Source organism: Loxodonta africana, chromosome X (assembly GCF_030014295.1).
Source record: "Loxodonta africana isolate mLoxAfr1 chromosome X, mLoxAfr1.hap2, whole genome shotgun sequence".
Classification (NCBI taxonomy): Eukaryota; Metazoa; Chordata; class Mammalia; order Proboscidea; family Elephantidae; genus Loxodonta; species Loxodonta africana.
The window spans coordinates 158,467,854-158,482,255 of NC_087369.1; the positions used below are offsets into that span (position 1 = coordinate 158,467,854).

At 41.7% G+C, this 14,402-nt stretch overlaps 1 protein-coding gene across 6 annotated transcripts in view; it reads left to right on the plus strand.

Moving 5' to 3' along the window:
- Window positions 1-255: 255 nt before the first annotated feature.
- Window positions 256-14,402, plus strand: part of SLC9A6 (solute carrier family 9 member A6) — a 55,388-nt gene continuing 41,241 nt past the window's right edge. For 4 of the 6 annotated variants that reach the window (XR_010319654.1, XR_010319655.1, XR_010319656.1 and 1 more), the window contains exons 1-5: window positions 437-661; window positions 11,470-11,669; window positions 13,152-13,229; window positions 13,524-13,600; window positions 13,893-14,005. Coding sequence is in view for 2 of the 6 variants with exons in the window: in XM_064277639.1 (XP_064133709.1) it covers window positions 334-661; window positions 11,470-11,669; window positions 13,152-13,229; window positions 13,524-13,600; window positions 13,893-14,005 (796 nt within the window). In the remaining 4 variants the exon portion in view is untranslated. Of the gene's footprint in view, window positions 305-333; window positions 662-11,469; window positions 11,670-13,151; window positions 13,230-13,523; window positions 13,601-13,892; window positions 14,006-14,402 lie in introns of those variants that run through there. The other 2 variants (XM_064277640.1, XM_064277639.1) reach the window with 2 other exon arrangements.

Consider the following 14,402-nt stretch of genomic DNA (forward strand, 5'->3'; position numbering starts at 1 on the left):
TAGGCTCACAGTAGCCATAGCTCCATCTGCCTCTCCTGGAGCACACTGAACGGATGCCTCTCTTTCAGATGGTAGTGGGCTAAATTCGACGGCCTTTCCTTCCAGGGCAGAGCTTGGGCGTGCGTGATGAGGGTGCAGAAAGACGTGCTGTGGGCAGAAGGGGAGAGGGGGGCCCAGCAGCTCGGGGTGGCGCGTCCCCTTTAAGAGCGGTGGCGCGGAGGCGGCGCGCGCTCCGCCGGCTGCCCGGGGCCCCACCCCTTTCCCGTGAGCCCTCAGGGAGTGGTCCGACCGCGGGTGGCTGCCGGTGAGGTGCGGGTGGGGGGCGGGGGAGACATGGCGCGGCGCGGCTGGCGGCGGGCGCTCATCGGGCGCGGACTGGGCGGCGGCGGTCCCCGGGCCCGCGTGCTCACGCGGCCTCTCTGGTTGCTCCTCGCAGTGGGTGTCTTTGGCTGGGCCGGGGCTTCGGAGGGCGCTGGCGGAGCGGCAGGAGCTATGGACGAGGAGATCGTGTCCGAGAAGCAAGCGGAGGAGAGCCACCGGCAGGACAGCGCCAACCTGCTCATCTTCATCCTGCTGCTCACGCTCACCATCCTCACAATCTGGCTCTTCAAGCACCGCCGGGCCCGCTTCCTGCACGAAACTGGCCTGGCCATGATTTACGGCAAGTGCTTCAGCCTTGGCTGCCCCCTGGCGCTCCCCGGTTCTCTGCCCGCTTGGCCCTTCTCGGCCTACGCTTGCTCCCCGCGATTCCTTCCATTTGCTGCCTTGCCTCCCCCCCGTTTCTCTGCCTCGCCCCCCGTTTCTCCGCCTCACCCCCTTTCCACCTTTTCTCTGCCTTGCACCCCCTTTTTCCTGTCTCTCCACCCCCTCTTTCTCCTCCGACCCCACCCCCTTCCTCTGTCTACCGAGCTGGGGCCCCGGACTGAGGATGGGAGGGGAGTGGGTGCGGTGGCTCGGCTTGGGCTGGGGGCTGGGGGAGGGGAAGACACCATTTCCATCAATTTCTCCGGGAGTCAGGTGGTGGCCAGCCCATCGAAGCTGCAGTAGTAGCTCTACTGCCCACAATCGGGTGTTCTTTGGGAGCCAGAGCCGACCTTTACCCATCACTCAGCCCTTGCTACGCCCTGTCCTTCCGAGGTTGAGAAGAAAACCTTACTTCTGTGTAGCCCGCATAAAAACCTGAGCGTGAAATACGCTCAGGAAGGCGTAGGGTATTTTTAATGACGTTCTGGTCTCTTGTCCTGTGCCTGTAGTACCTGGTCAGGATCCCTCTGGTTGACCCTTCGGATTCAGGTGGACAGAAGTGAGGACAAGGAAGAGTTAAGGTTCCCTTAGCAGTGTGTTGTACTCTACGGTGATCAGGACAGTTGAGCCAAACAGTAATTACAAATGCCACGCAGATGCTGTCTGGGTGACTGGATGTTAGCATGAGGTTATTGACGGGTCCGTATTGTCATTGGCTTCAGTTCTGTTGCCTCAGTGTGCTTTCTTTTTGAGGTTATTTATTTATGTTTGTTTCTCGCTAATGGGGAGAGAATGGTAAATCAAACCGTGGGCTCGGAGGTCTTTTGAGGTATGCCGGTCCCTCTCAGGAGAGAAGATATATTTTGCTGACTGTCTTAATCGAAGATGACTGTGTGAGTATGGCCGAAGAGATGAGGGCGGACAGTCAGTCCTTTCTGTGCAGTGAAGGTGGTTTACCTTCATTTAGAACAGACTTAACTGATCAGCTTGTTGAGGTTTGTGTCTCAGACTTGCAAGTAGGTAGAAAAAGCCTTGGCACAAAAAGAAATCTCTCCACACCTTCTCCCCAACCCCTTTCCAGTAGCTACAGACTTCTGGAACATGCATCTCAAGGGTAGCAAGGGAAGGTGAAAATGTGTAAACCTAGGCATATTTTTCATTTGTAAGGTAATAAAATTCTAAGACCGGGTGTACATGGTCTCTGCTCACCAGGATTCCTAGTTTTTGGTCATATTAGGTGGTTTTTACATTTCACGTTTTTCAGTTTAATTTGCCGTGGCCCTTAAGCTGCATCATTCGGATAACCACACCAAACCCAGTGCCGTCGAGTCGATTCCGACTCATAGCGACCCTATAGGACAGAGTAGAACTGCCCCATAGAGTTTCCAAGGAGCGCCTGGCAGATTCGAACTGCCGACCCTTTGGTTAGCAGCTGTAGCACTTAACCACTATGCCACCAGGGTTTCCAAGTTATGCATTTCAATATAATTTGTCTGTATAATAGTATGTGACTTATCTATTATCCTGAACAAACGTTTACTGAGCAGTTTACTATGTATTATGTACAGAAAATACAAAGAGATATAAGATCCTTGCCTTCAAGGAACTTATCATCATTCTTCTTGGGTAGATAGGTCATATAAAAAAATGACATCTTAAATTTGGTTAAAATCCAAAGGAGTATTATAGTTTTAAAATAAGGGAACTGATCACAGATGCATCCTACGTATGGAGAGGGATAGTACCATGTGGTAGTGGTTAAAGGTGCAAAGCTTTAGACCACAGATCGGCCAATTTTTTTTTTTCTTTAAAGGGCCAGATAGTAAATATTGTCAGCTTTGTGGGTCACATAGGTCTCTGTCTATGTTGCATTTTCTTCTTTTTTTTTTAAACAACCTTTAAAACGATAAAAATTATTCTTAGCTCATAAACCAAAAAAAAGAACCAAACCCATGGTTGTAAGAGCTAGTATCAGTGACCCTACAGGACAGAGTAGAACTGCCCCATAGGGTTTCCGAGGAGCTGCTGGTGGATTCAAACTGCCAACCTTTTGGTTACCCGTAGCTCTTAACCACTGCATCACCAGGGCTCCTGGGCCATACAGAAAGCAAACTACAGGCTGTAGTTCGCCACCCCCTGCTTTAGAGTTGGAAACCCTGGTGGCGTGGTAGTTAAGTGCTAGGGATGCTAACCTAAAGGTCGGCAGTTCAAAATCCACCAGGCGCTCCTTGGAAACTCTATGGGGCAGTTCTACTCTGTCCTATAGGGTCACTATGAGTCGGGATCGACTCCATGGCAACGGGTTTGGTTTTTGGTTTTTTGGCTTTAGAGTCAGACTTGGGTAGTTCCTTACTGTCTTCTACCCTCATCTATAAATTGGAGTCAATGATAGTAAGATTATTGGGAGAAAGAAATGTTTTAGCCTGACTCCTACATAATGCTCAATAAATGATAGGTGTGCTATTATTATTGTTAGTATAACTGTTTTCTCAGGTTAGGCTTCAAACAGTTCTTTTAATTGGTCAGTCTTTTAAATTAGGAGAAAAATACAATATTTTTAGCAAATCAAATAGGGGTTTAGAATTACCTGGAACATATTTGCTGTTTGGTAGCAGGTATCATTAACCTCGTTTAACTCTCGAGCTAAAGTAGAAAAATAGGATTGATTAATGATTGCGTTTCCTGATGTTTCTAAGTTAATAAAAAGCGAGGGAGTTGCCCTACCTGGGGAATCCATGCTCTACATATAAATTGGAACCCAAACCCCTTGCCATCCAGTCGATTCTGCTCATAGCCTCTTTAATCCACAGGACAACCCAGTGAGGTAGAGGTTGTTATCCCCGCTTCCTTATAAGCCCCCTGATATTTACATGGGGTATGACTAAATGAAATTCTTTCCATTTTACTAGAAAAGAAACTGAAGTTCAGAAATGTTAGCTAATATTTTTAAGGCTCCATAGCTAGTACCTGGCACAGTGGTTAAGAGCTACCAAAAGGTCAGCAGTTTGAATCCACCAGCCACTCCTTAGAAACCCTATGGGGCAGGCAGTTCTACTCTGTCTTGTAGAGTCGCTGTGAGTCAGAATCCACTTGAAGGCAATGGGTTGTTGTTTGTAACAGCTAGTATCAGCATTCCTATCTTATCTGTCTATGCTTATTCCTTTAAACCAGGGCTTCAGACTGGTTCCTTCCCCGATTTGAACCCCCCCATGTGCATTTCTGACAAGTTATACATGAGAATCACCTGGGGATCTTGTTAAACTACAGATTCTGACTCAGTGTATCTGGGGTGGAAATGCAAATTCCCATCAGGGGCTTGAATCTCAAGGAACTGGGTTCGAAGTGACAACAGCAACTCGAAAGTTTAGACAGGAAGCTTAGGGGCAGTGAATGTATGTTAACGGGGGAGGAGCAATCGGGAAAAGGAAAGTGAGAATGGTTGCACAACTTGAAGAATGTAATCAGTGTCACTGAATTGTACATGTAATAGAAATTGTTGAATTGGTGTGTGTTCTGTTGTGTATATTCCCAACAACCACAAAAAATAAAATTATTCACAGGAAAAAAATCAAGAGAGCACCTTGGTGTTAATATCTTGTGAAGAAAAATAAAGGTTTTTCTTGGGGAATATAAATTGGAAGAGTGTTAACCTGGGAGTCAACACTGGGGTTGACTTTGCCACGGCCTGGCGTTCTTTCGCCTGCCACATTTTCTCAGGATAGGGACTGGGGACTTATTCTCCTCACTAACTCCCAAGTCCAGTTTAAGAAAAGATGGGATAGGGCCAGAGTATTTCCAATACCACGGTGTCTTAGTTATCTAGTGCTACTATAACAGAAATACACAAGTGGGTGGCTTTAACAAACAGAAATTTATTTTCTCACAATTAGGAGGCTAGAAGTCTGAATTCAGGGTGCCAGCTCTAGAGGAAAGCTTTCTCTCTCTGTCTGCTCAAGAGGAAGGTCCTTGTGGGCGATCTTTATGTGGCTTGGCATCTCTCTTCCCCCTTTTCTGCTTACTTGCTTGTTAATTTCTTTTATATCTCAAAAGAGATCGACTCAAGACACATCCCACACTAATCCTGTCCATTAACATAACAAAGACATCCCATTCCCAAGTGGGATTATAGCACAGGCCTAGAGGTTAGAATTTACAACACATATTTTTGGGGGAATATAATCCATAACACACAGAAATTGCCATTTTCTAATCCTGATTACTGTCCGTCATTTACTTTTTCTCATGAATCTTGCACCATCACAGCCATTGCCTTGCTATTTTATTTAACACCTTTATTTTCAGTTTGATTTCCGGGTGAAAAGGCTGTTTACTCTGGGAATGTTTGGACCTCTCAGTTTCAGCCCACTGTTGATTTTATTCCTTTGATGTCGGTTTAGCTACTTAAATCCTGGAAGAGTGCTATTTAAATAAGCCTCTCCTGTATGTTTTTAAAAAGCAAGGATAAAAAAATGTAAATTGCCAGTGTGGTCAGTTTCTAGATTGTAGTATACACTAATTGCTTCAGTTATAAACATACAATCTCAAGGCAACAAAGTGCTTTGTTCGTTTGGGTTTCTTCAGAAACTTAAAAGCAAGTCACTGTTAGTAAAAATCGTCAAGGTAGTTAAGTCTGAAAAGTGATCACCATTGCAGCATGCCTACAGATGGTGTGAAAAGCAAAAGAGAGGAAAGAAATATTTTTTTCCTTAAACTTAAGGTATCCAGAGTCCCAGGCTTAACTAATGCGTTTCGTCAATAAACATTTATTGTCTCTGATGGGAAATAGTCCCTGTCCACAAAGCACTTGCAATCTAGTGACTTAATAGATAGATAGTTGCCGACTCATGGTGACCTTATTGGCTGCCAATTCATGGTGACCTTACGTATAACAGAACTAAATGTTGGCCAGTTCTGCATCATGCGCATGATTGCCAGCATGGTTGTGGCTGTTGTGCCAATCCGTCTTACTGAGGGTCTCCCTCTACTTCACCTAATAGAATATCTTCCTCCAGCATCTAATTCCTCCAAAGTAAACAAGTCAGACAGTGTTCCATTGTAATCCATAAGGTTTTCATCATCTAATTTTTAGAAGTAGATTGCCAGGTCTTTCTTCCTAGTCTGTCTTAGTCTGGAAGCTCTGCTGAAATCCGTCTACCATGGGTGACCCTGCTGGTATTTGAAATACCAGTGACATAGTTTCCAGCACCACAGCAACACTCAAGCCACCACAGCACCACAAACTGACAGACGGGTGGTAAAGCGACTTAGTAGATAAACATTTATTGAGCAGTATAATGTGTTAGATGTTTGTTATACTAGGCGCTTTACAAATCTTATTTCGTTTAAACCTCATTAACAAGCCTGTGAGATGGTATTATTAGTTTTCCCATTTTACAGATGAGGAAATTGGATCACAGTTAAATGAACTGCCTGAAGTTATATCAGGATTAACTATTGATCCAGGATTCAAACCTAGTCAGTTTGACCCAAAACCCCATTCTCTTAGCCCCTAAACCACGTTGCCTCATGTGGAAGAGATAAATCTTCACTATAAAGACAAAGCAGAAGAGACAAGAAAGAAGCACTTTGGGAATTACCAGCAAAGGCTCCATCAAGTACAGAGTAGGCTTTAAAACCAGGCCTTTGAATTTCCACTGAAAGGTGGTGTTGGTGGTGTGTTATGGTAAAGGAGGAAGGGTATTCTAGGAGGAGACAATGGCTCTAGCAAAGACAGTGTGATGGGGGGAGTGTGGAGCAGGTTCAGGAAATGGTGAGTAGTCCCCTTTAGTTGCCATTTAGGATATGCGAAAGGGGAAAGTGAGAGGTAAGGCTGAAAAACAAGGTTAGATATGATTACAACTGTTCATTGGGAAGATAAATCTGGTCATAGTATGTAGAAGAGATTGGAGTGGGAAAAGGGGGAAAGGGAAAGGAAGCTGTTGGAATTGATCAGATATGATAAGGGACTAGATAAGCAAAATCCAAACCCATTGCTGTGGATTCCGACTCATAGCGACCCTATAGTACAGAGTAGAACTGCCCCATAGAGTTTCCAAGGAGCAGCTGGTGGATTCGAACTGCCAGCCTTTTGGTTAGCAGCCGTAGCTCTTAACCACTGCACCACCAGGATTTCCAAGGGACGGGACTTGTCAACCGATGGGATTTAAGGGAAGAAGGCAATATCAAAAGAGACCGATAATTTCAACCTAGGCGACTACCAGAAATAGGAAAAAAAAAAAGTTTATGTGGAGAGGGGAGAGGAGAATAATGGGAAGTATGTTCAGTTTAGTTCTAAACACATTGAACTTTCATCTGGCAAGACAGCCAGTTAGAGAGTGTTAGATAATCTTATAAAACCTGGTTACCAAGGAATAGATAGTATGGATAGCCAGAAAAGGTTCTAAAGAGAACCTTGGGTGATGCCTTTGTTTTAAGCAGCTGAAGTAAGAGGAAAAGATAGAGCATTGTTTCTGAAGTGAGAGAGTACAGTACCGTTGGCCAAGTGGTGGATGGGGCGAGGAATAGAAAAGATGAAAGGAACCTGGGCTTTTAGGGTCCCGATACTGTGTGCAAAAGCGTGTGTGTGTGTGTGTGTGTGTGTGTGTATCCACTTCTGGGGCAGGGGTAAAGAATCGATATTACCTTCTCAAAGGGGTCTGTCACCCCAAAAAAGCTGACAATCATTTCTTTAGAGAGTGCAAAGATGAGATTGTAAGAATTTGAAGAGAAATTGGGGGTAAGATATAGGTAATAATAGTAGATAACATTTACGTTTATTCACTCATCGAATCCTCAGCAGCAACCCTATGGGGTAGTAGGTACTATTAGTGTCCCCATTTACAAATGAAGAAACTGAGGCACAGGGAGGCTAAGTGACTTGCCCAAGGCCACACAGGACTGCAGACCTGAGATTTGAATCTAGGCAATGTAGCTTGAGAGTGTGCAAATAACTCTTTGAAGAAGTTTAGAAGAAGGGAGGGGAGGTATGTACCATTGTGTACTTACCAGGACCAAGATACTATGTTAAGCTCTTTATAAAAATTATTTCATGTAATACTCTCAGCAACCCCATAGGTTAGTATTACTGTCCCCACATTTGATGAAACTGAGGTTCATGGAGAGGTTATCTACCCTAAGGATACACACTGGAACTTCATGGAACCAGAAGTCATACATCTGTCTTTCAAACTTGTGCTTTTATCTTATATTATCCTGTGCTTAATTTCATGATATTAAACATATAGGGAGAGAGTACTTAGAGTTGGAGGGATAGGAGATAACGAAGACCTAAACCATTCTGGTTCTCCAGAGAGCTACTGGAGAAGGTAAGAAGTTGGTGGTGAAGCGAGAGATGATGATTAGAAAATCATAGAAGCCTGGGAGTTAGAAAACCTAGATTTCAGTTCTGGCTTTGTCACTTAATGCTGAATAAGGCTGGGGAAGTCACTTATCCCCATTTTATAGATGAGGAAACAAAGACGGATAGATTTATGTCTGTTTCACAGGGTTATGAGGATGAGATAATAGATGCAGAAACGGGATGGGGATTGGTTCAAGGACCTAGGTAAAAGGGTTTGCTTGGAAAAGAGGTAAATCTTTCCTGAGGGGGAGAGCTAAGCATAGCTGAGCTTACATTGAGATGGAGATGCTTGGAATTGAGGCGGCTTATGTCAGATGTCCCCCATCTTCTCAGAAAGGTAGGCAATAAGGTTGAGGACTTGAGAAGGAGGATAAAGGTTGGAACAGCTGCTGTCAGGAAGGTGCTAGGAGACAAAGAGATGAATAGACACGGTTAAAACTGGACGTCAGCAAAAGCCTTGACTTTCTTGACTATCTGGGAGTTTAATTAGCTTTTAACACAGAATCTAACAACCTTCCTTAAGCATATATATATATATCTTTTTAATCTGTAGAAATTTGACCAGTTTGGGCCATACCTAATGCCCCAGGGATATTCCTCCTGCAATTTTGAGTGTCAGAGATATGAAGTGTGATAGGCTAGAAGGATGGGCTGTGAACAGTTTCCACCAACAGTGACAATCAGACAAGGGAGGGGGCCTGGGGTGATACTGAGTTACTTATCTCAGGGAGTAGTCCCCACAAGTGGGTCAGGAATGTGTAGGAGGGGTGGGGCCTATCTGTTTTGTGAATGATATCTCTTTGTGATTGTATTCTTTGTTTCCTATTATGGTCATTTTGAATTTCTTAGTATTTTCAGTATCTTTGTCTATGTAGGAGGCTAGGAGTTTCTCCTTTACCCTCTTAACAAAACACTCTTTGTGTACTTTCTCTTTACTGAGAATTGTTTTAGCTCCATGATTAGGATTTGACCTTTTCCATAACCCAAATTTACTTGATCTGTGGACTTTTTTCAGAGAAATCCCAGTTTTTCAGATGCCTGATGCTGTAATAAAAAGATATTGATATTTTTCCAACCTAAGTAATTATTCCTCTTGCTGTTGTTTGAACTTCTAAGGTACGTGTTTCACACTTGTCTCAGGGTACCCAATGATGTTTTAGTGTAAGACCAGGAATGTAATAGACCCAGTAGATAGGGTTGGGGATTCAGTAGGTCCAGTGGATGTTATTCTTCGTATAATTGAGCTTGAGGACATGGAAGGAGCCATGGTGGTGCAGTGGTTAAGAGCTACAACTGTTAACCAAAAGGTCAGCAGTTTGAATCTACCAGCCACTCCTTGGAAACTTGATGGGGCAATTCTACTCTGTCCTGTAGGGTCGCTGAGTTAGATTCAACTCAGTGGCAACAGGTTTGGTTGTTTTTTGGCTAAATTAGGCCCTAAGCTCTTTTTGCCTGAAAGACTGCAGTGGTCTTCTGTCTGATTTGGCTGCTAACCAAAAGGTCAGTGGTTTGAACCCACCAGCTTCTCCATGGGAGAAAGATGTGGCAGTCTGCTTCTGTAAAGGATTACGACCTTGGAAATGCTATGGGGGAGTTCTACTCTGTACTATAGGGTCACTATGAATTGGAATCGACTTTATAGCATCTAACAACAAGTCTAGACTAATCTTTCTAAATTGGAAGTATTATGTCAAGCCCCTGCTTATAATCCTTCTATGACTTCCTTTTGCCTTCAGGATAAAGTCCAAACTCCCTTCCTCAACATCTAGGATCTATTACGATTCAGCCCCTGCTGATCTTGGGGACCTCAGCTCTTGTCACTTTACCTGTATCTTATGAGCCAAACATTGTGAACTACTTGTGATTCCCTTGAATGGGCTGTGCTCTCTCATTCTTTTTCAACTTGGTTTGTGCAACTGTTCCCCCTACCTGGAATACCCCTTCCTCTACTTTGTTATTTGCTCAGGTAACACTTCTGGAAAGATTTCTTTAATGTCTCAGCCTTGGTTAGGTACCTCTTTAGGTTTTTATAATACCTTGTATACATATATATGTATTATAACTGTTTATTTGGTCTGTTTTTCCTAACTGGATTTAGAGCTTCTTGAAATGGGGGGCTTGTTTTGATTGATGAACCCTGGGGGATTGGGATTACTTAGCATACATAATACATGTAAGTATGGCTGACTGGTCGGAATGAAAGGATACAAGAATATAAAATGTAACTAGTAGCGGTAGCCTGTGTACCTTGGAGTTCAGAAAAGTTTCAGGATTTTGGTTTCAATTTGCAGTTGAGATATAGCCATACAATAGAGAATATTATTCAGCCATAAAGAGAAATGAAGTTCTGATACATGTTACCACATGGAGGAACCTTGAGAACGTGATGCTAAGTGAAAGAAGCCAGACACAGAAGACCACATTGTGATTCCATTTATATGAGATGTCTGGAATGGGCATATCCGTAGAGAGAGAAAGCTTGGGACTGGACGGATGGGGGGAGTGGAAAAGTATGACTGCTAACTGGTACAGGGTTTCTTTTTGGGTAATGAAAATGTTCTGGAATTAGTGGTGATTGAAATACAACTTCATGAATATACTTAAAAAACACAAATTATTCACTTTGAATGGGTAAACTTTATGGTATGTGAATTGTTTTTCAGTAAAGCTGGTATTTAAGAATTGCAGCTGGTCCAAATAGCTTTGTAGTGCCTAGAACATCGTGCATGTTTGAATAGTGATAGGGCGATCCAGGCAAAATCCAGGCAATACGTTGACCTCATAGAACCAGATTCATGACTTCTATCCCTTGTTTTGATTTGAAGCAGATATTTTAAAATTAAAATCCGACCTTTTAGTAGTAGTAGAACTCAGTCAACCTACAAATATCGTTGACTTTCAGATTTGTTAAATATGTGTTATTTGGCCAGCCCTGTGCTTTAGGAATAAATCTGAGAAGATACATGTGTAACCGTCTTGTGAATTGATGGGTGGAGGTGGAAGACACGTCTCTAACATGGTTGTACTGTCAGGTTGGGAAACCTCGGAGCCTGTTCTAAGTACAGCTCATTTGAGGATATTTTCTCATTTCGTTACCTTCCTCATCACTTATTTAGAAATGTAGTCATCTGTGTTATTACCCTAGGGAATATTTTCCTCTCCTGTCCACTGAATTATATGAATATTGGGCTCTCAGACTTGTGAATTCAGTAATACTTCAAAATGTAATGGCATTTGGTCCAGAAATTCATTCTGAGTCATAGGGGATTATTGTGAGGAAATTTCTGTTATCAATCTAAAGAGATGTATGGAGAACAAAAGAAGTAGTCTCTGTAAGAACGGCTTACATTCTCCTTTGTTTCCAGGTCTTTTGGTGGGCCTTGTCCTGCGATACGGCATTCATGTTCCAAGCGATGTAAATAATGTGACCCTGAGCTGTGAAGTGCAGTCAAGTCCAACTACGTTATTGGTAAATGTTAGTGGAAAATTTTATGAGTATACGCTGAAAGGAGAGATTAGTTCACATGAACTCAATAACGTTCAAGATAATGAAATGCTTCGAAAGGTAAGTTTTTAGTTATAGGGAATCTTTGGGGTTTTTTTTTTAAGTGTATAACTAGCAGCAAAGTGATTCAGAAGAAAAATGATGAATTTTTAATGATATTGAGAATCTTTACAAATGAAGTGAAACCTCAGTGAATGTAATGTAATGGTATGGAAATGGACATGTCTGTAAATTTCATTTTCTGATTGAGTCTGAATGCTATAATCCTTTTTGTTTCACTCTGTGTTGTTTACAGTTATAATAAATTGTGCACAGTATTGAGTTAAGCAGAATTCATGAGTGTTTAGGTGATCTTTATAGTTTTATAGCATTTTAGCACATTGAGTTTATTTGATAATACCTTAAATATTCCATTTATTTAATTGACTAATTTATTTGGAAACCTTGGTGGCATAGTGCTTAAGTGCTACGGCTGCTAACCAAAAGGTCGGCAGTTCAGATCCACCAGGTGCTCCTTGGAAACTCTATTAGGCAGTTCTACTCTGTCCTGTAGGGTTGCTATGAGTCGGAATCGACTCGATGGCAATGGGTTAATATTTTTTTGAATATTTTTCTTGCCTTGATTATATTCTGTACTGAGTACAATTAAATCTTTCTTTGATTCATAATTTGGCACAACTTCAGGGACTTTGATAGGAGTATCAGTTATTGTACCATTCTGTGCGTACAGATTTATGTAGGAGGTTGGGTTACATCTTACTGGTTTCCAGACATTCCTGGAGTTGCTTTCTCCTGTCCCTCCCATCATTATCAAGTGTGATCAAGTCCCTGGCAGGACTTGGTTTTTATAGCTACTTGATTTGTGTTCCTGACCATCTTTAATGCTTTCAAAATTTCGTATAAACTTAAACTTTACTTTGGAGCGAGAGTTCTTTCCACCTGTGGAAGATTTCCAGTTCCTTAGAAGTTCTAGTAAACTAAGTTTTAGCATGGGTATATGTGTTGCTTCTTTGAATTCATGTCAAATTCAGCTACAGCCTCATGAACCAAAGAGGCCATCAATATTATTATACTTAATTGGTCTTAAAGTAGGTGGGCTGTGAGGACTAGAAATCTGTTTTGTGCAGGAACTGTTTGCCATAATATTACGGTGTATACTTTTAGAAATGTCACCTAGACAGAAGTCTGTTTCCTCATGTCGACTATAATGCCGTACCCCACATTTTGTTACCAGTTTTCAGCCTGTCGTATTCAAAGCAAAAATGTTCATCCTTTCTTCTCTTTTTAAGATTTCTAATGTCGTAGTATTTTAACACACTTTTCACAGCTATGATTTAACCAATTGTCCTAACACTGTGTCCTTGTTTGGTTGAGAGGTAGAACAACAGCTATCCTATGTGAAATATTTTTTATGTTACCATATTAATATTCTTGCCTTTGTTCGGTTTAGCAGTTTTTTTTTTTTCCTTTCTGATAACTTGGTCAGGTCATATGAGCTCTTCTAAAGAAATTCATCTAAAAGAACCCTGTTTATTTCAACAGGTAACTTTTGATCCAGAGGTATTTTTCAACATATTACTTCCTCCTATCATATTTTATGCGGGATATAGTCTGAAAAGGGTAAGTGCTTTTGTGTTTCAAATACTTTGAGCAAACTTAAACTCCAGGAGCTTTATAATATTTGACACCTCAGAAACACGGTTCTTTCCAGGTTTCCCTCCCTTCTCTTCTCCATTTCTTTTAATTTCTTAACTTTTTTAGATGCTGAAATTTAAGCCTGACGAGAATGCTTCCTCTTATTTCCTGTACTGAATAATGCATTTAATATTAGCATAGCACACTAGAATAGAAAACTTTTTCAAATGATTGTTAAGAATTCTAACACAGTGTAACTTTTTTTTTTTTTTTTGTCAGAGACATTTCTTTCGAAACCTTGGATCTATCCTAGCATATGCTTTTCTTGGAACGGCAATTTCTTGTTTTGTTATTGGGTAAGTACTTGAAGCTTAAAATACTTTTTTCTAGTTTTCCAATTATAGTTTGAAAACAGTGTGTATTTGATTTATGCAGTATTGTATTCCTGGATGTGTCTAAGGGCTTTATACAGTAAAATGTATTCACACAGGTAATAAGTTGTTTGAATTTCCCTTGAAGCCAAGGTATTACCATATTTCAATGACATAAATTAAATTTGGGATTAATCAAAAGGTACTACATTAGCCTCATCTTACTCTTCTTTAGCAGTTGTCGGTTTTCTAAAGTAGAAATATTTTCATTTAACAGGTCAGTAATGTATGGCTGTGTAACACTGATGAAAGTAACTGGACAGCTTGCAGGAGATTTTTACTTCACAGATTGCCTGCTGTTTGGTGCCATCGTTTCAGCAACTGATCCGGGTATGTTTTACATTGCAGTTAAAGCGTATGTGGGTATTTCTTCCTTTTAAGTGTAGAATTCATGATTAGGTACTTTCCACAGTACTATACTTGCCACCTGTAAAAGAGAAAACAAAATTCATGGTTTCTTCTGGCTTAAGCACATGTTTAGGTTTTTCTTTTACTTGTTTGTTACATTTGCCTATTACTGGCCTGCAATTTGATGCTATTTAGGCAAGGGCTGTAAGGTGTTTTCTTTAGGAATTTTGATTGACCTGTATCTCTACTGATTGAATATAAGAGATTAAAACAAAACAAAAAACCCACTGCCGTCAAGTTGATTCCGATTCACAGTGACCCCATAGGGTTTCCAAGGCTGTAAATCTCTATTACTGCCACACGTTTCTCCCGTGGAGCC